The sequence below is a fragment of the Oryx dammah genome, unplaced genomic scaffold, assembly GCF_014754425.2.
Source record: "Oryx dammah isolate SB20612 unplaced genomic scaffold, SCBI_Odam_1.1 HiC_scaffold_24, whole genome shotgun sequence".
In the NCBI taxonomy this organism is placed as follows: Eukaryota; Metazoa; Chordata; class Mammalia; order Artiodactyla; family Bovidae; genus Oryx; species Oryx dammah.
Window position 1 is genome coordinate 53,641,691 of NW_024070208.1, and position 24,546 is coordinate 53,666,236.

A 24,546-nucleotide genomic window follows, 5' to 3' on the forward strand; every position below is an offset into this window, starting at 1 on the left:
TTAACTTAAAGATTATCAGAAAGACAAAGTCATGCACAAATACTTATTGGAAAAAATATGATAGAACAAAAATTATGCTTTACATTAAGCCTTTTGTATGTGTGTAGGGGGGGTTCTTATTACTTTTAAAAGGAGAAGTCATGATTTTCCAACTCATAAAAGTGATTTTTTATACTTCTATGGTTTCATTGAATCCTGAGTCAATTATAACAAAGGTCAGCAAATTTCTCTGTAAAAGGCCAAATAGTAAATATTTTAGGCTTTGTGGGCCATATGGTCTCTGTTGCAACTATTCAGCTCTGCTCTACCAGTGCTAAAGCAGTCCTATCGGATAAAATGTAAAATGTGTAGCTGTGTTCTAACAAGACTTTGTCTAGAAATATTGAGATTTAAACCTCATATCATTTTCCTGTGTTATGAAATATTCTTTGGATTTTTAAAAACCATAAAAATGTATAAAACATTTTTGGTTCACAGGCCTTTCACAAAAACAGGCACAGGCCAAAATTGGGACCATTGGCCAAAGTTTGCCAACCCCTGTATAATAAAAGCAATACAATAAAAAATGCTAAGTTGTACTGATCTTTGTAGGCTAATTCAACATGGGACAACAACAAGGATTACAGTGTTTATGACATCCTTTATTCAGTTCACATAGAAAAGCATGCAGTATTAATGTAAAACAGTTCGGTATTAATGTAAAATGTTCAGTGCACATTAGATAAACAAGTCATTAACATACAAACCATTTTTAAAGGCCTATCCGGGCATACCAAACATGTTTAGAATATACCTTTTAAGAACCTAAATTAAAAATTGTGCTTAGCTCACCTATTCTCACCCTCCTCTCAACATTCTTCATGAAAAACAATCTTTTTTCTGTCCTACATAAAAGATAATCTTTTAGCCAACTGAAACTTCTTTTTCTTAAGTAAGTAAAACAGTGCAAGCAAGACTGCTACCATGCATACAGTTTCCATGAAGAACAGTAACATGCAAACAAGAACTTTACCACTCCAAAGAAAGCTCCCCTAGGGCATAAGTGGATCAAGAACTTGGCAATGAGTGCTTTTGCACCTGTGTATCTGAAATAATGAAAAGCCACCATGTTTAATCTTCTCCAAACTCAACTGCTCCCTGCCTTCTTGCTAAAGTAGGCAAATTTCTGACTTTCAACACACACAAAAAGATAAAAGAATGAAAGCTACCAGACATAAAACAAATATTTTCATACAGAAAATGTATTCTCTCTTACTAGCAACATATTTTCACAAAAACTGGACAAAACACATTGTTAAAAATGCAAACATATATGTAAAACCTAAAAAAAAAGTCAGTGAGTACCAGACAAAGGTTTGAGTGCTGTTTCTCCATCGTGGCCTTGAATAAAAGTTAGACTATCACTAAACATAAATTAAAAGGGGCAGGAAAAAGAATTTCCACCCTAGGAAGCTTTAAAGAAAAGTGTCTTATGAACAGTATATAGACTGCACCAAAGCTTTTATTTAAGAAATCCAAATTCTGAAGATAACTGAGACTTACTAATAGGTCATTGTATCCAAATAGATAAATCAAGATTCAAGAAAACAAAACATACTGAAACCAGACACAAAAGGAACCCTCTCCCTAACTTCTCTGGTCAAAAAGATCCCTAAATGAAAATGAAAGACTAAACTCTTCAAAATGAACAAAAGTATCCAGGGTACAGGCTAATCCACCATTCTGACTTGACACCTGACTAAAGATTATTAAATCAAAATTGTACAGAGCTTTTATGAGGGGAAAAAAAAGTAACTTTAAAACCTTATATTCCTCTCAGGACAAAAACATAAATGATATCTTTCTAATTTGTCAACTTTTAGTTGCTTTTGATGGGCTGGCATTGGAAAGGCTGCTCTGGATTTTTCTTTTTGCTGATTGATTCACATTTTTATTCCTTTTTTCAGGCACAAAAGAAGTAGACCAAGGAGACTGAAGGTGGTTATGAAGACCAGGCATCTCTGAGGACATCTTAAACAAAGATGACCCAAATCTTTGATCTTCAAATAGCCGGTTTGTACTGCTTAACAAAACACCCTGGGAAAACTCAGTCTGAAACAAACAACTTGGTGGTTTGATTTCATTGGTTCCTGGGTTTGAACTGGAATGGAGTGAAAAATCTTCATTCATTTCTTGGTCAGATGGAGAGAGGAGAAAAAAAGAATTGGGTTTCCATTCATTTCCATTTTCTAACTGATCAGTAGTTAGAGAACCTTTAGAAAGGTTTGGTTTAGTTCTTTCTTCCAACTTATCTGTTTCCTCAAGGAATTCACTGCACTGAGATGACTTTGATAACCCATCCAAGTCCAGTGACTTAAAACCGTTATTACAGGGGCTCTTGCTGTTGTCTGACTCTGACATCATTGAATCCAGCTCCGAGATTTTGTCAAGGTAAGCTGCATCCATTGATGCCTCACTGGATGTTCTTGTCCGATTCATTTCAAAAGAGCGGAGAGAATTCAACCTCTTGGATAAACATGAACCTGGTTTCTCACTCAATTTTGAAGAAATTTCTCCAACACAATTTGCTATTGTGTTCTCTTCTGAGCTTTCAAAGTCCAAGCTGGGGGAATAGCTTGTGGAACAACAATCCCAAAACCCTGTCTTCGGGGAAGTAAAACACTCTGATTTCTTTTCACTCTCACTTCTATCATCTTCTGAAGAATCTTTATTACACACATTCGGAGAATCACAGAAATCATCAAACATCAATTTTCTGAGATGGTTTGACTGCTTTTTAGAACCTCCTGCTTTGACTACAGAGCTCTCTCTATTATCTGGCGTATTGAGCTGAAGACAACTAAGGGACAAAGGAGCACAGGAAGCTGGAAGATCGTAGAGTTCTTCATCTTTGTAGGGCATGCAGTCACTTGGCTTATTTCCCCACTCTCTTTCCAGATAGGTATCCATACTTGTATCTGTCACAGTGAGCATTGTTTCCACTCGCTTCTGATACAGGTCTTGGTTCTTAGAACAATTTGGTTCTGTTTTGCTGGTGCCCTCCTGCCTGACAGAACTGCTAGAAGGTTTTGCCAGGTGAGAACTCGAGGTGGCTGAGCCAAGCTGCTTTCTTGCACCATCACCTTGGTTCTTGGATGCCATATCCTCCTCGGTGCCTTTGCTCCCCTTGCTGTCTGTAGAAAGTGCTCTCTGACAAATGGCATTCATTGCTTCCTTCTCGTCACTTGAATTCTTCAGCTGTGTAATTTGAGACTCCAGTTCCTCTATATATTTATCACTTCGTTCCAGCGCTTTCTTGAGACGATTGGTTTCACGTTCATACTGCTCTACTTTGGACTGCAGAGCAGCTACTGTAAACCTCCCAAACCTGCAAGGAATGGAAGGATAGTTAACCTTACAGTTCAAGCTTTCCTCTTTCTAAAGTTTAAGAATGCAAACTGTCTCCCCCCATCCTAAGTTCATGTAACAGTGACATTTCAGACTGCTCAATGAACAGGGTAAGAGCAAGGACAGATGTAGTATCTTCAAAAGAGGGTTTCCCCATTTATGTAATTACAAGCATATGATAATTACAGGAAAGACCTAATAGGATACTTCTGTGGTCAAATCACGCTAGTGCTGACAGCGAGGCAGAAACTTGCTGATGATTCCCCTCCCCAAGTGCTGGCGCTATCAATTCAGCTCATATATGCATGAAGAGTTATACCCTAAAACAATGGCAAAGATTTATGATAACATTTGAACAGTGGTCCACATCTTGAAATATTTACATTCAATCATTTTCCTATCGTATAGCAGTGTTTTACAATACATTTCTTATACAATGTCACCTTGTCAAACATAAAATGCCAATTTGAAATTCAGAAATCTTAGCAGTTCCAGCAGGGAGTGGTTTTAAATACTTATTTGGACCCTTTCAATTACAGCTACCCTTGATCTGAAGTTTTCACTTGGCCTTTCTGAATACTCGGCTTTAACTCATTTCAGCTCTACTTATTTTTGGCATTTTACAACCGTGTGGGACATCAATCTCATTTCTTCTAACTTTGAGATACAAAGTCAGTGCTTGAGATTCCAATGTAATACACATTAAACATTTTCAGATTTTCTGAAGAGTATGGGAAAAAGAACACAACAATAATTCACTCCTCTCACTTGGGATTATCTTGGGTTCACTATTCTCTTAAGAATGAGCACTGGGTTTGGCTCAGAAAGCAGTTTTTGAGCACCAAATGTTTGGATGGTGGTATATTGAGCTGATGATAAAATGATTGGTAGGACTGTCCAGCTCCAAGGGACATAAAATATCTACCTTAAATTCTATCTGATCTGACCACCAAGGAAAATTACATCTTTCAGGAAACTGCCTCATAGGAGTCAATAAACATAGGTTTTATATTCTAATCCCATGAAAAATAACTTCTCTCCACAAAAGTATTTTAATAGACTTTTTATTAATCATTTTTTCAATGACTTAAATAGAGATCCATCTTAAAGAATTCAAGGATTGTCTGTTTGGAGCAAGGTACTTGAGAAGGTGATTTTTAAAACTTGTTTTAATCTATGGGTTTATATTTTTCTTTCTTTTTTTCCTAATTACAAAAATAATTAAAATTAATAAAATGTACTAAGTATTAAAAAATAAAAAAGGAGAGGGAGTCAACAGTAAGTGTACCTCTTTGAGTCAACCACTGTATGTTCTATGATTCCCACTCAGCACCCATCACCTCCTCCTAAACTAAAGCCCAATTCACTCCCCAACTCTCCCCTAACATGATTCCTGCTCTTGCACTGAGGGACAAGAATAAGGGCAAAGGTAAATACAGACTCATAAAATCTCAGGATTAGAAAGGGCCTTAAAAGACAGGTTGCTGAATATTCATCTACTCCCTGCAATTAACTGAACTCCCAAAAAGAGCATACTCCCTTCAACTTCTAAAAATCAAGCAGGCACCATGAGTATAACAAAAATAAAAGCAACTACAATAACTAACATCCTTTTTTTAAAGACAAAGTTTACGATTATGAGTATTTGGTTAAATCAATGATGGGTGGTTTTCCTTCTTCGACAAAGAAAAATAATTTTTGTTTGTAAAGGTGGTATTTGACAGAGAGGCAGTTTCTGCAAGACAATTTTATAAGGTGGATAAAGATCTTTAAGTTCATTCAGCAAAAATATATGTGGGGTTTGGGGACTTCCCTGGTTGTCTAGTGGTTAAGACTGTACTTTCAATGCAGGATGTACGGGTTCAATCCCTGGTCAGGGTCCAAAGACCCTGCACAGCTTAGTCAAAGAGCTAAAAAAACAAAACAAAACTGTGAGTTCCTGATTGTAACTACTCCGGTATCATCAAACCCACATAGTTTTTAACGGAAAAACTGCAGCATGTTTAGTTAATGCAAACAGCAAAAGTGACAGTCTTAAATTTGCTTACGAAGATAAAACTTCTTTTTTCTTACGCAGTTTTAATAATAAAACTATCCTCAGATGAAATATCAATAACCTCAGACACACAGATGACACCACACTTACGGCAGAAAGCGGAGAAGAACTAAAGAGCCTCTTGATGAAAGTGAAACAGGAGAGTAAAAAAGTTTGCTTAAAACTCAACATTAAGAAAACTAAGATCATGGCATCTGGTCCCATCACTTCATGACAAATAGATGGGGAAACAATGGAAACAGTGACAGACTATTTTTGAGGGCTCCAAAATCACTGCAGCCATGAAATTAAAAGACACTTGTTCCTTGAAAGGAAAGTTATGACCAACCTAGAAAGCATATTCAAAAGCAGAGACATTACTTTGCCAACTAAGGTCCGTCTAGTCAAGGCTATGGTTTTTCCAGTGGTCATGTATGGATGTGAGAGTTGGACTGTGAAGAAAGCTGAGCGCTGAAGAATTGATGCTTCTGAACCGTGGTATTGGAGAAGACTCTTGAAAGTTCCCTGAACAGCAAGGAGATCCAACCTGTCCATCCTAAAGGAAATTAGTCCTGAATATTCATTGGAAGGACTGAAGCTGAAACTCTAATACTTTAGCCACCTGATGCAAAGAACTGAGTCATTTGAAAAGACCCTGATGCTGGGAAAGATTGAAGGTGGGAGGAGAAGGGGACGACAGAGGATGAAATGGTTGGATGGCATCACTGACTCAATGGACATGAGTTTGAGTAAGCTCTGGGAGTTGGTGATGGACAGGGAAGCCTGGTGTGCTGTGGTCCATGGGGTCACATTGGACACAACTGAGCAACTGAACTGAACTGATCCTCAGATGAGGAAAAAAAATCAAATCAAATAATGTTACTAGATAGTAAGTCAGCTATTCCCATAGGATGTCCTTGGAGACTCAATAGTGACAAGGAATGTTTCCCAAAATATTTGCAGCTTCTTATTTTAGGTTTTAGCCTGAAATTCAGATATAATGTCATTTTATGATGCTATATTTGATGATGACCCTCATTTTTTATTATTATGTTTTTTTAAAAGTTAGTTAACAAATGTCCTGAGTTGAAGTCAAATGATAGCCTAAGTGTATTTTTTGTATTACTTTGGAGAGAAAGCCAAAGTGGCATGAGAACTAACAACAGAGGCCAGCAACAAAGCACATCTGAGAGGGACAAGCAAGGAGTCGCTGATGGAGCTGCTATTTTCTAAAAGGTCACTGTCCTCAATTCTCCAAAGTTCTACTTCAATACGTTATAATACTTTGAATAGTCAGACCTTTTCTCTGTGCTAATAAGGACCCTGGGCTGGTGGGCAAACCAAAAGATATATATAGTGAAAGTCAATGAACTGATCAACTAAATTAATTGATCCACGTAGTTTATCTGTTTTCTGTCTCTTTCTCATTAGAATATAAGCTCCAAGAAAGCAGGAACCATGGTTAGCTCCCTAGAACAATCCTTGGTACACAGTAGTTTCTCATTAAATATTTCTTGAATAAATGTTATTTTCTTACTTTAAGATACATCAGTGCTTTACATCAAGACAGAGCCAACACCATAGGATAATCCAAAGGTCCTTGGTTACATGTATTGTGAGTCACTATATTAGTAAACTAAATGTTCCATATATCTGACTGTTTATTTCCTTTCTTTTCTACTGACACCAAGGAAAGCAACAGAGAATCACATACACAGTAGAGTTCTTATTATACAGGCCTGCTGTTCTATACTCCATTTAAAATAACTTTCCACTTTCACCTTAGGAAAAGAATGAAAACTCATGAGACTTCTGACATATTTTTAGCTTACCCTAGACACTGATATTAAATTTGGCAAAAGACAGTTTACTTGCTCATATAGAAATAACAATTAGAGATGCATAACTGATGCTATACTTCCATGGAAGAAAACAATGAGGATAAGAGCTTATTTAACTTGGGTTTTAATACTTCCTTATTCTCTAATTCCAGATATTTCCAGAGTACATAACATTAAATGAATCAATGCCAAGGCAAGCTAGAGGGATTTCTAAAATCATTTACCATACTTCCTTTTCCTAAGCAAATTTCAAAATGGAGTATTTTTATAAACATTCCATTAGAGACCAAAGGCTTTGATTTTCAAAGCAGCAGTGATGGCCAAAGGCTTCATTATGTCAGAGAAAACAGAAAGCAGTTTGGGAGCTGCATCTGATATCAGAAGTATGTTTTGCTAGAATCTAAGAAGTTTAAGGGATTTTCCCTCTTGCAGCATTAACTGACATGCACGTTCTGGCTGAGGGCTCTCCTGTCCAAAAAACGACATAGGTACTAGAGTGTTCCTGTCCCTCCTAGAAGTAAGAGAAATGAAAGTCCTACTGGTTTGACCTCTGCAGTATTATAACTAGAATAAAGGCACCTCTAATAATGAAAAAGTCCCAAGACCACATTTTCTCATAGCTCATCATACAGGAAGAAAAGAATGTGTTTGAAGGGGTGAGAAGTAGTAAATGTGATAAAAGAACAAATGCCAGAACCAGGTGTGAAAAGAATGAACCTCTAGAGCTCTGCGGCCATTAACGAGCTGTGAAACTTGAGTGATTGAGTTTGCCTCTCTAGTTCTCAATGGTAGCCCGAACAAAACGGATTAATGCAGCAAGCCCAGTAGGTTGCCAAGACCACCAAATTTCAGAAACATCTTCTTGAGGAACAAGAAGGGCTCTGGGGAAGTGAGCCCCTCTACCTCATGTACCTTTGATTTTATATCTTTTCCTAATTTGGCACCTGAGCTAAGAGTGAAACAAAGTAAAAGCAATCTTTGGATCTGAGCCAACATTTGTGATCCAGCCTGTCTGTGACCAATCGGGTCATTTCTCTCCAAGTTTGAAAGTGACTGTGCACGCGTTTCCCACTTCACACACAGATGATAAAACATAGAGTTGTGCTGTGACATGACATTTTTACAGAAATGGAAACTCAAAACACAAAACTGGCCAACAAAGATGAGATGTAGCAAACACATCGTAAAGTGATTAATGCTAGTAGTCAGTTGAGTTGCTCAGCTGTATCTGACTCTTTGTGACCCCAAGGACTGCAGCACACCCGGCTTCCCTGTCCATCACCAACTCCTGGAACTTGCTCAAACTCATGTCCATTGAGTTGGTGATGCTAGTAGTAAAGTTAGAATCAAATGGAAATATAGAGAAGAATAGCTGACTGTAGGAATGCTGAAACTGTTGCTATTTAAGAAAACCTAGGTAAGCCAGAGGAACTGGGAAAGGCGAACTTACTGATGCAAACTTAGGAATATGACAATTTGTTGAAGTGTCAGAAAAATTTCTGCTTTTATTATCATAAGCTATATAATAAGAAGGCAAGCACAATTCAAATTATTGTCTGTAAGTTTTCAATAAAGAAATGACATTCCAATTCTCAATGCTTCTATATATAATTCATTGTATATATAAATATTAAGTACTAAATAGGTATCAGTTTTACTATTTTTTCATCTTTATATACATTTATAGAGATTCAATGTTTTGATAAAATTATTAAAGTTTATAGAACAGTGTGATTTTTCTCACTGATTATTAAGATTGCTTTGCATGGTTTTTGGTTCAATGGTCATTTTTATGGTTCTGCACAACATGGAAAGTGAGGATTACCTGTAGTAAAGTAATGCTTGGTATGTGGGAAAACCAAGTAAACTTAAGTGAGTCTCAAATAATTGTTTTTTAAAGAACTAGTAAACATACCTAAGAAAAAATGACCCGTCATAGAGCAAATTTTATTGCAGCGCTGCCTGGCTACATAGCTGCAGTTGCATACCTTCTCATCCCCTGACTTGCAGAAATACCGGCAAGTATCTTCTTCACTTTAAACATGGAGGAAAGGTAGAGCTTCAGGAGAACAAAATTCTCTATTGTTCCCTTCCCTCAGTATTTTCTCATAAAGCATGGTGTGTGAGCTGGAGTTTCCTTAAGTCTGCAAATGCCTCTCTTTGATTCAGTTCAGTTCAGTCGCTCAGTCATGTCTGACTCTTTGTGACCCCAAGGACTGCAGCACACCAGGCTTCCCTGTCCATCACCAACTTCTGGAGCTTACTCAAACTCATGTCCATCCATAGACTTGGTGATGGCATCCAATTATCTCATCCTCTGTCGTCCCCTTCTCCTCCTGCCTTCAATCTTTCCCAGCATTGGGGTCTTTTACAATGAGACAGTTCTTCACATCAGGTGGCCAAAATATTGGAATTTCTCTTTGATTAGACGTAACTTAAGTGAGTAGTGTGTAACAGGAGCTCCTTGGGGCCTGAGTTTGGCTAGAAGTGGGAAGGAAAGGAGAGGTCCCAGCATGCGCTTTGCCACGTGCATGTGTGGAGAGGATGGGGAGGGGCGTATTCCAGGGAAAGCGTACAGGGAGGACCAGCACTGAGGCAGCTCCAGCCTGTATCTGCTGGTGGGGGCCTTCCTCTCACTCGCTCCCAATGACCTGTCTGTGTGTGACCCGTATCTATTCCCATCCTTCTGTGTGTAACAGCAGGACTGGGGAAAGCGTTCTGTCTTTAAATTACAAGAGAAGCTTTGGGAAGTGCCCTAGACATTTTCAGCCACTGCTGAACCCAATGACTTGCCAGGGTTTCTTCAAGAGAGTTTTCTCTGTTTAAAATGAAAGACTCAGTTATGAAAATGCTACATTTCTTGAGACTTTGGTAATCATAAAAGTTACTATCTATGGCCAATACTGTCACAATAGTTGAGTCCACAAAAATTTATTAAGCCACATGAAGCCTACTGAGAGAGAACTGGAAAAAAATCTTCCCTCCTGAGGACCCAAAACAATGTTTTCATTCCCTAGCCCAACAGCCAAATGAATAAATAAAAGTGAACTCTGGGGATGGACATTACCAAAAGTGTAACAGGTAAATCTACAGTAGTATAAGTGACAATTAATGACAATGATGGTGACAGTAACAGCAGCAGTCACAATTTACTAAAGTTTACTCGTGTCAAGTACATTGCTATATACTTGATATATATCGTCATGTCACCTTTATGAAGCAAGAGCTTTGTTTCTTATTTTAAGGATGAAAAAACGAGACACTTAAAGCACTTGTCTCTTGTCCCAGGTTATACAGAAAGGAAGCAGCAGGAAGCCAAGTCTGCCTAAGTCCAAATACCATGTATGAAACCACGAGATGCCCAAACGTGAGATCCCTGCTTAAGTAATATCAGCACCTATTTATACTATGACGTAGTAAAAATGCTAGCATGTCTACAGAGTGCCAAGTCTAGCACTGTCGTAATATTTATTAATACATACATTTGCTAATAGAAATATGGAGAGGAAATAACAAGATGTAGGAAGACATTCAGATCTGTCTGCACAAAGCCAATAAACATTTATCAAACATCTATCATGTTCTAGACATAAGTTCAAGAGAATTTTCAAGCTGCCAAAGATCATTTATTAAAATGACCTTCCAGGAAACTGTAGCACAGATCAACTTGGCAAATGCCAACCCCAAAAGGGTGACTATTTTAACCAGAGATATGTAAACTAAATCTGAACTAGAATCATGAACTGGAAGCTCCATCTTTAATTGTTCTATGTATAAAAAACACACCATCTTCTTGTCTACCTCATGCACAATCAGCAGGCATTTTCAACTACAAAGAAACAAAGCTACTAATGAAATGAGCAAAATTTTAAATGCAAAAATTTTAGGACCTAAACATCACATAGTACTTACTTACATAAGGGTATAATAGGAATAAGAAACATAAGCTATGCTACACTGCATCTTAGTTTTATCCCAAAACAGAATGTGCTCCAATATTTGCAAGAATTAAAAGAAAAAAAGCCACAGTTCCTCCCTAAAGACAGAGGTCAGCCTTTGCAGCCATTCCTTTTTCCTCCACCTCTCAAAAATAAAGGCAGTGTCTGGATTTGCAAGTTTTCAAACACAGAACCAAATTTAAAAATAACAGTTCATATTACTAATACGACTTTAAAGAAAGCTTTTGTGTGTATGTTTATTTTATTAAACTAATCATGCATCTGCCACTTCAATTCTACCTAGAAATTCTTAATAGAGAACACTCAAGTGTTAGGCAGTATATGCAAATTGAAAAGGAATAAGTTCCTTTTGTGGCAAGTCTCTAAAAAGGGCCATCTCACATCTATATTTGCTGCCTGTGAAGATGGACTACTCTTTTTACTGTGAAATAAATTCCATTCTATTTGATAAATATATTTCAGCTCCATACAGGAATGCCCTAATTTTCTATCCTCTAAGAGCAGCCTTGAAGTTGACACGACAGAAATGGCGATCCTAATCTTTCATGGAAGGAGAGAATCTTGAGACATGCTATTTCATATCTTTTTACAGTCCTCAGAGGAATAAAGGATTTCATACCTTTCCCCAAAGTATACTAACCTTAACAACAATAAAATCTCAATAGTATAAAAGAATACAACTGTGGTTGGGGGAAATAAAGCATACTTAAAAATCTCTGGACTAATACGATCTATACATTTGTCACTACAGTTAAATCAATCTCTCTCTCTCAGCATGAGGAATAATATGAAACAAAATAAAACAAAAAACTGTGATCCAGCCACTCCATAATTATTACTCAGATGACAGTTACTGAAGACTAATATATGCTGAGGGGCGATGAGGAAGAAAACAAAAGGACATTATCCTTGTTCTCAAGCAGTTTGTAATCTTTCTGACAACCTTACCGCTTAGTCATTAGCATGCACTGCAGGCTCCTAAAATATCTTATCAATACAATAAAGACAAGGTGACAGAAAACTGCAGTAACTGTCCACCCCCAATTAGCTGAATATCCAGAGAAGGGCCCCTCAGGCGGCTGAGGGGCCTGAGCACACCCAGCTGTCACAGTCTGGCCCCAGGGTATCATCAGGCTCCCCTGACAGTCTACAAGTTCCCCTTCCGGGAAAACCAAAGGGCATAGCAGAATCAGTCAGTGGATCAGGCTAGGGTCAAATACCAGGAATCATTGTGTTTGTCAGAGCAGAATCATGAGAAACAAAAAAGGCCAGAAAAGGTCAGGAAGAGAGAACAGCCAAGGCCAGCAAGAGCAGAGGTGTTGCTGAGGAAGCTGAAAGCTAGGCGTGGTACTGGTGGTATGTCTTGAGACACAGTTGAGGAGGAGTTTAGACCTGTGAACTAGGAAGGGGCGCAGCTCACAGTCAGCATGGAGACGGGTAAGGGCAGGAAAAGCTGTTCAACTGAGGAGACTCAGACTCAAAACACAAGCCCTGACACTGTCTCTTTTCCTCTTTCAAACTCTCAAGCTCTAGGACAATTTTGGAAGACTTCAGGGAATCCCTCTGCTCCCCTCATTTGGAGAATGCCAGGAATCTCTCTTTGCCTTCTTAAACCCTATATATCTTAAGCTTCAAGAAAGCTCAAGTCTTAATTAATTCCCTGCTCAGTTCCCTCCAAGCAGCAGTGTAAAGCATTAGAGTGTGAGAATGCTATTTCCTTTTGCTATGTCCCAGAGGAAAAATACACACACATACACACTTTATACAGATACACACTGAGTTCATCACACACACAAAAAGAGTCTTGGGAATTCCCTGGCAGTCCAGTGGTTAGAATTCTGCACTTCCATTGCAGGGGCATGGGTTCCATCCCTGGCCAAGGAATTAACATCCTGCAAGCCATGTGACATGGTCAAAAAGAAAGTCTTAATTCCAAGGAGCTGGAAGATTAACTGAGCATGACAGTCATGGAACTGATCAGTATACAGCATAATCCTTAAAACAATACAATAAAAGAACAATAGGAACTCTTAAGAGTCTCATAGACAAAATGTCAACTGGGCTCAGTCTCAAAGGATGGGTAGGGATTAAAAAATGAATAAAAAATGAAAGGGTAATGGAGAGGACCAGGGGCAAAGGAAAAGACATGAGCAAAGGTACATGTCACCACATGCAAATCCAGGCCCAGTGAGAAATTCATCATGGCCACAGCAGCGTACATGAAGAAGGTTGGAGAGGAGCTAAGAAGGCTAAGCTAAAGTCCTATTAGTAAAGAGGCTCATGTACTATACTAAGAAATCCGGCCTTCAATTTGCGAAAAATGGGAAATCGCCCAAGGTTATAAACAAGAGTGAGATGATCAAATTTATATTCTAGAATTCAGGCAACATACAGCAAACGCTCCAGAGCTGTGACAGGACAAGAGCAATGAGGCAAAGGGCTATTAAAATTGGCTGAGCATGAAATCACGTGGATTGAAACTAGTGGGAACAAGAAGAAGAGGCATTACACAGGAATTTAATAGATAGAATATACTGGACAATAAGGACTGGGATGAGAAGAAGCGGAAAACGCAGGAAAGGAAGACTGAGGTGTTTATCTCGGGCAACCAGATAAGTAGTAAAGCCATTAACGAGGACAGAAACAAAGCGAGAGGATAAACAATCTCTAGGGTGGGATGGATAACGGATCCAGTTATTTAGACGCAAACCTCTACCAGTTCTTTGTGCTATGTGGTGTGCCAAGGACATACAATTATTTCATCTTCAAAGTGGTACATTATGCACATTTTACATAAAGAAAGTAATGGCTCCAACAAGTCAAGTAATTTATCAAATGTTATTTATCTGTTTATTTAATTACTCAACAAGTATGTATCAGGTGCCTTTCAGGTGCTGGGGTTTTGCAAGTGGGAGATGGGTAGTAAGGTTAGAATCAAGTCATACAGGCTTCATTCAGGTTGATTTGAAATATTTAAGAATTGCTAACAATGTATTTCAGAATATTCTTGCCTGGAGAATACCATGGACAGAGGAGCCTGGTAGGCTGCAATCTATGGGGTCACACAGAGTCGGCCACGACTACTGAGCGACTTCACTTTCACTTTCATGCACTGGAGAAGGAAATGGCAACCCACTCCAGTGTTCTTGCCTAGAGAATCCCAGGGACAGGGGAGCCTGGTGGGCTGCCGTCTACAGGGTCGCACAGAGTCGGACACGACTGAAGCGACTTAGCAGCAGCAGCAACACTGTATTTGCAAACATTAGTGTGAAGTAAATTAAATTTCATGTTGAATATTTTCAAGCATTCAACTCATAAAGCCACCAGTAAATGTTAAAGAAAGGGAAGGAACGAAGGGAGGGAAGGAAGGAGGGGAAGCTAAGAAGGAAGCGGCCCTTTGCTTCTGCACCTTCTACTTCCTACAGTCTTAACTGCAGTGATAAAATCATGGCATGGTGAAGCAATACAGCATAAGATTATTAGCACAGACTCTGGAGCCAGACTCTCTAGAACTGAACTCTGGCTTTGTCTACCTTCTAGCATTGTGATTTGGGGGAAGATATTTAAAATTTCTGTACTTCAGGGTTCATCTTATGAAATGGAGCTAGTACTAGTACCTATCTAGTAGGTGGGTGAGGTTAAATGAGTTAAAACTTGAGATGTACTTATAATAGAGCCCACAGTTAATGCACAACCAATGTTACAGTATTACCTGCCTTCTTAGCCCTTATTACTGTCTGAAATTACTATGTTTGTTTAGTTGCTTGACCTCTTGTTCTGTCTTCTCCATTCTAAATTCCACAAGAGAAAGGTCATGGGGACAACTTCAGAGGACCGCTTTAGACAGAATGATTAGGAAAAGCCTCTCTGAATCTGATAATAGGAGACAGCCATATAAAGATGTGGACATTCTAAGAGACGGAAAAATTCTAGCATGTTTTAGAAACAGAAGGTGGCCAGTATGGCTAGAGCAGGATAAGCCATGGGGATGAGATGGAATAGGCAAGCATCGTGACTAGCTGGCAAAGTGTCCGGACTGTATTTTAGGAAAACACTGGACAGTTTCAGATAAGAGATTTAATAGCGTGATTTACACTTCATAAAAAACCATTTTGAGTATAGTGAAAACTGAATTGGGTAGGGGAAGGAGAGAGTAGAAGGGAAACTTGAATCCAGGTAGTCTGTCTCCAGAATTAGGCATTTATTTAACTCGTGATTTACAGTGAATTTAAGGTACAGGATCTTGAGTGAAAGTATAAAATAGACAGATGGAAACATGAATCTACAGTTTAGGAGAAAAGGCAAGGCCAATGATTTAGATTTTATTTTGTAATTGCTGACATATTAAGAAAATGATTATTAAAGCCATGGGAACTGATGAGATGGCTCAAGGAACACAAACACAGCAAGAGGGGAAGAAAGTACAGCTTATGATTTATGAAGTCTATTCTGTCCTCCACAGAACACTTCTTTTCATGTCCTAATAGAATACTGATCACCACCCAGGAGTATCTGGAGCATTCATCTTCCTCCAGAAGTTGCTGAGGCATGGGTAAAACCTGGTCCATAATGATAAGTCTTAGGGTTGCTGGGCAGTAAAAATGATGCTTGCAGGGAAACACTATCAAACCCACAGATCTCACTAAAGATACAATAACATTACCGAATACATACTTATAGAATGGAAAGCCATTATTAATCCAATTATAACCAAGTTTGATTTAAATGACCTATGCAATTCTATGTATACAAAATTTTGTATATGTACATATATATTTCATACCCTACACTATTAACATAAGTTAGAAGCTAAGGGCATGGGCCAGCTGCTCTGTTTAAGCCTCAAAATAGGTGGCAACATGGCACAAACTCTGCCCAGTGAGACTAGAGAAAAAGAATGGCGCAACTGAACAGAGCAACCTCAGAGAGAGGGCGTAATACTTTCAAATGCTTTACAAGTCATTAATAAGCTTCATAATATTTGAAGGTAAAAAATCACTAGGAACTCCTAACTCTATCAAGGACAAATATATCCACACTTCTAGGTACAGTTTAGGAATATGAGAAATGCAGTTCTACCTTCCTTCAGCTTCTTATTTTTGTTTCTTACTATGTGGAGGTGTGACACTCTCGGGATCCCCCAGTAAATGGGAGATGGAGAAGAGGAACAGGAAAAATGACTAAATTTCTTCATTAAATCTTTGGCAAAATGGAAGGGGAATTTTCTCAGGAGCTACATTTTTATTCATTTACTCAACAGATATATACTAGGAGCAGAACTCTATAAAATGCATGGCTATAATAGAGAATAAAACTATAGCCCTCACTCAGAAAAATATGAAATAAGTAATAGTTGTTGTTCAGTCACTAAGTCATGTCTAACTCTTTGCAACCCCATGGACTGCAGCACTCCAAGTTTCCCTGTCCTTTACCATCTCCTTGAGTTTGCTCAGATTCATGTCTATTAAGTTGGTGATGCTATCTAACCGTCTCATTCTCTGTCACCCCCTTCTCCTCCTGCCCTCAAATCTTTCCCAGAATCAGGGTTTTTTTCTAATGAGTCAGCTCTTCACATCAGATGGCCAAAGTATTGGAGCTTCAGCTTCAGTCCCTCAAATGAATATTCAGGGTTAAATTCACTGGAATAATTACACAAAACTTTAATATTCATCAAAATAATTACACAGAACACTAATTATTAGTAATTGTGATTATGTGCTAAAAAGGGAAAGTACAAGATAGTAAGGGGAACCTAACCAACTTTAGAGGTCAGAAACAGAATTTGTACAGTTCAAAGCATCTAGGATACTGTCAAGTAAATAAACTTTCAGTATTTCTGGGCTGGCTGCGAGAATGGCTTTTCTTCACATACCAGTCTTGCAAACTAAAGGACATTATCACCCTCTCTTTAGTTCCGAATATAAAATCTGATTCTCTTAGAAGTCCATGTTAGAGAAAACTGAAAGGGCAGGCAGATGGTTTTCTTCAGGTAAAACAAATTAGAAGAGAGAGACTAATTCAGGAAGTGGCTACATCAAGTCAAAGGAAAAGTTGCATTTTTCTGGACCACCAGTTTAGCTATCAGGACAATGAAGTGTTGACAAAGAACAGAATGGATATTATTGAAATCCAGAAAAGTATGCTTAGTGGGACAGCGGCCACACTGCACAAAAGAGTTTCTAAGCTAAAGTTGAAAAAGGAAAATTATCCAGGTACACATTGAGATTAAATATAATGGAGGGTAAAAGACTAAAAAACAATAGCAGAAGAGATAAATGATAATCCAGATTTCATTTTAAAGATTATACCACTGTTTTTAAAAATTATAAAATACTTTTATACAATCCTATTTACTTGAAATCAATGTACATGTCTAAGTCCCCTTTGTTCACACTGGACTGTAGTCTAGTTTTGGGGCAACAGCATGATATTTGCTTGAGTGTCCTAAAAGGGCGGCTTCTCAGGTGGCATAGTGATAAAGAACCCGCCTGCCAATGCAGGAGACATGGAGATGCGAGTTCAATCCCTGAGTCAGGAAGATCCCCTATAGGAGGAAATGGCAACCTGCTCCAGTATCCTTGCCTGAGCATCCCCACAGACAGAGGAGCCTGGTGAGCTACAGTTCATGGGGTCGCAGACAGTTGGACACAACTAAGCAACAGAGCACCACGCAAGTCCTTAAAAGAAATACCTTCTGCTGTGGACTGAATTGTATTCCCATTCTCCCCACCCACCCCCACCAAATTCATTTGTTGAAGCCCTAACCCTCAGCATGACTATATTTAGAGACAGGGTCTTTAGGAGGTGATTAAAGTTAAATGAGACCATAAAGAGGAGGCCTTAATCTAATAGGACTGGTGCCTCATAAGAAGGAGAGAGACCAGAGTACACACTCCCTCTCTGACATGCAAAGACATAGTGAGAAGGCGGCTGTCTGCAAGTCAAAAAGAGAGCCCTTGCCAGAAAAACCAAACTGCTGAACTTTGACCTGGGATTTCTAGCTTCCAGAACTATAAGCAAATAAATTTCCAATGTTTAAGCCACCCTGTCTATATATTTGTTATGGCAGCCCAAGCTAACAAATACACCTTCTTAATTTTTTTCCCTTTCTAATATCTAAATTTTAAAGCTCTCTCTTCTGCCTGATTCATAGAGTATGTCTGAACAACCTGAAAGATACATTAGACACTCAGGCCAGGTATATAAAAAGTACACCTTGACAACTAACCGAGTAGAGAAGAAAAGTAATTGGTCAAGGCACTTCCTAATCAAGGAAATGAAATGGAATGGATGGTTTCTGTTTGCTTGCATTTACTTTTGAACTCTCGAAATTTCATACTGTTTTCAATACAAATAGGAGCACTCCTCAAGTGAACCAAATTTGGGTATTTTCAGCTGTGGTCAGCTTCTCTCTGACTCCCACTAGGGTTTGGTGATGCAGAGGTAAACAAGGCTATAAATCAATACCATACTTTTAGTACCTCAGTGCATTGCAAATTGATCTGGAACAGGGGTCAGTTCAAATCGTTTTTTAAGTGAACTTGTTCCCTTCCCCTGAAGGGAAGCAATGGAAGCTAAAGAGAGCAAATCCCAAAGTTATATGAGATTCAGAAGTGTGACTGCTTGTGAAAACAGACAGAGGTGAGGTTTCTTTAGGTGAGATTCAGTTGTTTATCAGGTAGGAATCAAGGATATTTAAAAACACACATCCTAGTGGCTAGTGCTAAATCTGAAAATTTGGTGGGCAACTTTTCAAGAAATAAAAGCTATGAACAAAATGGCTTTACTTCCATTCAGCCTGCTGTGGGAAATGGCTAATGGATAAACATTATTATGACTGGCAAGGCGAGCTGCCAATAAATAAGATGAGCAGAGATTCAAACCACCATATATTAACAGCAACACTTCCTAAGCTTATTTCACTAATTCATCAAAGTAGGACATTATCTGAAGTGAAAAGAAAAATGAGGTTGGAGAACACAGGGGAAGGAACTATTTAAAAGTAAAAGCTATGCTTCTTTCTCTATTGGTTAGTTATCTCTGCTTTGAGTAATTATGGTTTACTTCTACCATTTCCTGATACCACAGTTGGTTTTACTGAAGGCAATATTTTCTCCTTTTCAAATGACAGAGAACTACTTCTGGTAGGATGAATTTCCAATGTTTGTTTATGCCTTTCTTGTCTTTTTCCATTAGGAGAAAATGGCTGGACAGGAAGAAAGTGTGGAGTTCTGATATGCCACTTCTCAGAGGGATGGGGTCACATTTTCTTTTCACTTGTCATTTTTTTCCCCCCAGAACAATAACAACCTCAAGTGCCTCTCTTATCTTTTCTTAATCTTCAAGTCTTAATTCTCAGCTGTTTCTTAGCATTTTAAACTAACTGTTCAAAATTTTGCAATCTTGTATCTTTCGGAATGGAGTGAAAATATCCCCACCATTTAAAAGAATTCATTTAACTGTACAGTTCAAATCAGTACAAAATTCAACAAATGAAGCCTTAAATTCTATTTCAGATAGGCTTTTTAGGGTAATGGGTAGTGTAACAGCTTTCAGTGTAATGTAACAGAGCACAGCTCTGGGGCTGGACTACCTGGGTTTGAATCCTATTTCCACCACTTACTAGCTGTGAAGATTTAGAAAAATTAATTTGATCTCTATACCTCCATTTTATCATCTGTAAATGGAGAATAATAGTAGTTCTATGTCACAGATTGTTGTACCTGGTAAAGATGAACCAATGGATGAATTTTAACTATCATTAAAATTATTTCAAAAAATATCCAAAAGGCATCATGTTAAGTCTCCCTACTCTTTGTTAGGATCATTAAACAGTTACATTTAAAACCAAGTGGAGGCTCACCAGTCTTAGGTCACATAAAACAAACCTCTTGATAATTAGGTAAGGAAAAAAGATAAGAAGGAAATCCTTTCTTCCAACATTAGCATTAACTGAGACTAAGATTTTACCAATAACCTAAGTATACACTTGACATTTACAGGTAAGACATTCTACTTAAACTTACATGTTTCAACAAAGAATCCAGTGAAAAACATAATGTAACAGCAGCTTAGTCTAAAACACTGACATAACCTGAAACATTGCTCTATGAGCAAAATACATACTTCTGAGGTGATCTGTTATCAACTTCAGCTTTCAGTCGCAAATTCTCCCTCATCAGGCCACCATTTTCCAATTTCAATTTTTTATTTGCCTTAAAAAAAAGTGTTGAAAATAATTAAGCACATGTTAAAAACAAATGTGTAAAAATTATGACATGAGCCATCTGTATTTTTTACAGCAACAGTATGAGAAAACTGAATACCAGAGCATGTCCTCAGAAACTTAAGATCACCATTGGGAATGACTTGGGAAAGTGAACATGATCACGCATTTTTAATCCAAATTCCCCAAGCACTTTGCAAATCTTCTATCCAGGAAAATAAATGGGGCTATGTTAGTTAGCTTAGAGTCATTAAGGGACTAAACTATCGACAATTTTTTTTTTTCCCTTTTTCACATAACTGAATACTCTAAGCATGGTAACAATATACCACATGCAATTATTCACAAAACTAATGGCTAAGTATCTTGCATTATGAGATTGATTTTTGGTTGCTATTTAAAAAGTTTTTAGTGGTAACATACCTAATATCGTTAAACTACTTGCCTGCTTTCTTCAAAATGGCTTTCCCAAATGCTCTGGCTCACAACTTCTTGGATCAATATTTTCTAATAAATTGTATGGATTCTTTTTTTATTTTTATTTTTTTAAATGCAAGTATGATTTCCTTCTTGGAGTTGCATGATACCTAAAAATTGCCTGACAAAATGTTTATTGCTAGAAAATCTAGAGGGTCAATATTGATCCTGGGCAGCCCCAAAAGTAGAGTGTCTGTTGTAGAATCTTCTTAGAAGTGACTTCTTTTAAATCTGCTAGTCATTGTGTTTCTGAATTCCAACAAAAAATAAGACTTTCTAGGCTAGGAACCAATCTCACTAACCTAGCAAGAGAAATTCATTGTCTGACTATTAACATTCAAAGTGTCAGAACAATCGTCAACAAAAAGATTTAAACTAAGAAAATCTGAAAACAGATTTTAAAAATCTGATCAATAATTTCTAGAATTCTTGACTATATTACTTGCCCATCCACACACAAATGCCTCAAGAGGGTGACAAGGGAAGTAGGGCGGAGGACACTCTTTTCAACACCAAACCTAACTCTCTCAGATGTATCCAGGTTCCTTTTGGATTCTGAGCACCTGCTTATCTTCATGGATGCAAACCAACCAGGACTGTGGAGAGTTAATTCTTTACGTGACTGATAAACACCATTACTGCCCCTCTGAAGACATAGGGAAGGTAATATACTTCCTCAAATACACACACACACACACACACAATGAATTAAGCCCTCAAGCATAGCACTGTAAGAGGAGGCACTTAGTGAATGCTTTTTGATGATGAATGACAAGCTTAAATTAGAACCTCATTTGATTTCTTTTCCCCATTCCCCTGGACAAGGTCTCTCACCAGTCCTGAGGCTTTCTAAGATGCTCTTTATGGGCTGGCTAACCCTCAATTATCAGAGATATTTTCAAGTTCAGGAGAACTGGATGGGTAAAGTTACAAAGGGGAGAGTCCTGCCTATTTGCTGCACCTAAAAGAGTAATAAAGACGTCACTATTACACTTTGTGATCTCCACACTGGCTTCATAATGATTCAAAACTCATTTGTCTTGCAAACATGAGGAAAAAAGTCCATTTCACTCAATCTAGGTAGTCCTTTATTCTGAATCTTCAGCATTCCTATATTTGTTTTATATTCCTATATTTGTTTTATTTGCTGTTTTGTATTTTGCATTCAAGTTTTGCCTCTGCAGTCCATTTTTTTTTAGTTTATGAGGTATTCAAAATGGGCTTTTCAAGTATCCCAAATAATTGTGAGGTCTCAAGGTAACTTTGGGTATTGAATTTAACACATGATCTTTAAAAGAACAAAAAAAACCCTGTATTTTATGTACTTTTCTTTTACATACATCCTTTATACCACTCTTATAAACTCAGAGTAGAGTTTTCATACATATCTTCAGGGTCTAAGAAGCATTTTGCCAAATATTTTAATGAAATTCAATAATATAAAAGAAACCATACAGAACTTACTGATAGTTCAAGAAGGACAGTTAAAGAGGACATGGCTGATTGATAAACACTGTGACTTCTCAGCTACCTTTCCATGTCCTCTTCTCTTCTCAAACTAACATGGTAATGGTGGCCACTATAAACCAAAGGAACAACACACTTCCCCTAGACTTGTAGCAAACTCAGTGCAATTACATCCGTAGTTTCTTTTTTCTCTAAAAGTACTATGTTCCCAACTTTCTCTCATCTTGGCCTTCCTGAGCCCAAATGGCATTTATTTTATACGTGGGTATGCAATTTGACTTAGTGTTCACACAAAGTTGCAGATAATTCTCTGCTATTTAATCTCACTGAGCATCAGAGAGCCGGTATGTGGCAGCACATCTCTAAAATATGTAGAGCATTAATGATTTCAGGAGGTGGAATTCAGTAGTTCAGCACAGTAACAATATTTTAAGAGAATGCAGACAGGTTGAATAGGGGGCTGTGAATCTGGATACCACAAACCCATCTCTGTTCAGCACAACAGGCCTCCACTGTGGACAAACCTGAAGCCAAGATGAAAGGCTAGTCCCTCTGGCCAGCACAGCTCCACATCACTTCATTACCTCTAATGCTGATGCCATGGATTTCACCTCCTTTCCTAGACTGGAAAATCCTAGAGGACTGCCCTTTTCACCTATGCTTTCTCTATCTTCTTGCGTGGATGAAGAATAACTGAAAAAATTAAACTGCCTCTCAGTGACAATATTCTTTTGCATGGAGTAGTCTAAAGCCATCACTCACAGTTCTCTTGGAATTATTAAGTCTTTAACTATTTACAATATTAAAACATCAGAGAAAGGGAGTGCTAGAAAAAAAGATGGTCCAAACCTTCCATGTTATAGGTAGGGAAATGGACAGGTCTGTCTTTATGCATACATGGCATTACTGACATAAGCTTTAAAAAAAAAAGGAAGCCAAATCACAAAGTGGGAGAAATAGAAACACATCCTTTAAATTGATGTCGTTCTTCCACAAGAAGATGTAAACTCATACAGAGGCACTACAAAGTCTCCAATTACAGTCACAAATAGGACCACCTGATATTTCTTGGCAGCTAATAAGATTTAAGGAGAAAAAGTTTTCTTATTGTTTATAAATGCTCATCCAGGGATTTGTCCTTTCTCTCCAAACCATCTAAAGGATGACTCAAAATAGCATGCTATTTATTCTTTGGAAGGTACTTAAAATACTACAGAATTTTAAACACAACCACAACTTACCTCTTTTAGCTTATCCACATCATCTTTCACTTTTTCATAGATTTCATTAGCTGTTCTAAGCCTTTTCTTCCACTCTGCTACAGTTTCTGGGTCAATTTTACTTGGATTATCTGCAACTGGAAGTTTATCTTCATTTTGGTTGCCCTGCATCAAGGTTAAAGGATCCAGAATAGTCTTGATCTGTGATTCCAAGCTGACGTTTTTACTCTTAAGCTCATCTACCTCTTTCTGCAGACAATCTATTTCATCCTGAAAAAACATTGCACAGCCATCAGGTAGACACAGACACTAAACACATACACATGCTAGAGTGAAGTCAACGTGTTTTTTAAATTTACATTAAAAATCCTGTAGATACACAGATTCTTTATGCATCAGAATAACTGTAGACAGAAAGTCACATACAGCTGAAATTCTCAAGATGTATTTTGACTGATAAAAGTTGGCACTCTATTGCTTTTAATTCAATGATCGTTTGTGATTTAAAAAAAATGAAAATGTCAAATCTTTAATTCCATTTTATATATTCAGAAAATATGAAAAGTCACATGAATTCAACAAGGAAGTAGATTCATCAGAAGAAAATTCTGAGGCATGTTTAATTCCTTTACTAAGGGGCATTTAAAAATACAGTTTTGATCAAGGAAATCTGTAGTTTTGGCTGATGTCTCTCTTTTGCTTCATATAGAAGTAAAATTATATACCATGTCCCTTCACCTTCCACGTCAGAATAATACCTGTAATTTTGAACTCTTCTAAATTCTAGCTCTTTAACTACTGCTGTGACTATTTCAAATATTAGTTTTTCCCATGTAGAACCAACTTGAATCCAGCAATGAAACATTTGGGGCTAGAACTCTCTTCTGTGATACTGTTTATTCATCTATAATGGATATTTCACCTTAAACTAAAA

At 37.8% G+C, this 24,546-nt stretch overlaps 1 protein-coding gene across 1 annotated transcript in view; it reads right to left on the reverse strand.

The window, feature by feature from the left end:
• Positions 1-620: 620 nt before the first annotated feature.
• Positions 621-24,546, reverse strand: part of OBI1 (ORC ubiquitin ligase 1) — a 40,781-nt gene continuing 16,855 nt past the window's right edge. Inside the window, exons 4-6 of the mRNA XM_040267513.1 lie at positions 23,634-23,882; positions 20,349-20,437; positions 621-3,367 (exon numbers count right to left, since the gene is read on the reverse strand). Of these exons, the coding sequence (XP_040123447.1) occupies positions 1,852-3,367; positions 20,349-20,437; positions 23,634-23,882 (1,854 nt within the window). The 3' untranslated portion in view covers positions 621-1,851. The remainder of the gene's footprint in view (positions 3,368-20,348; positions 20,438-23,633; positions 23,883-24,546) is intronic.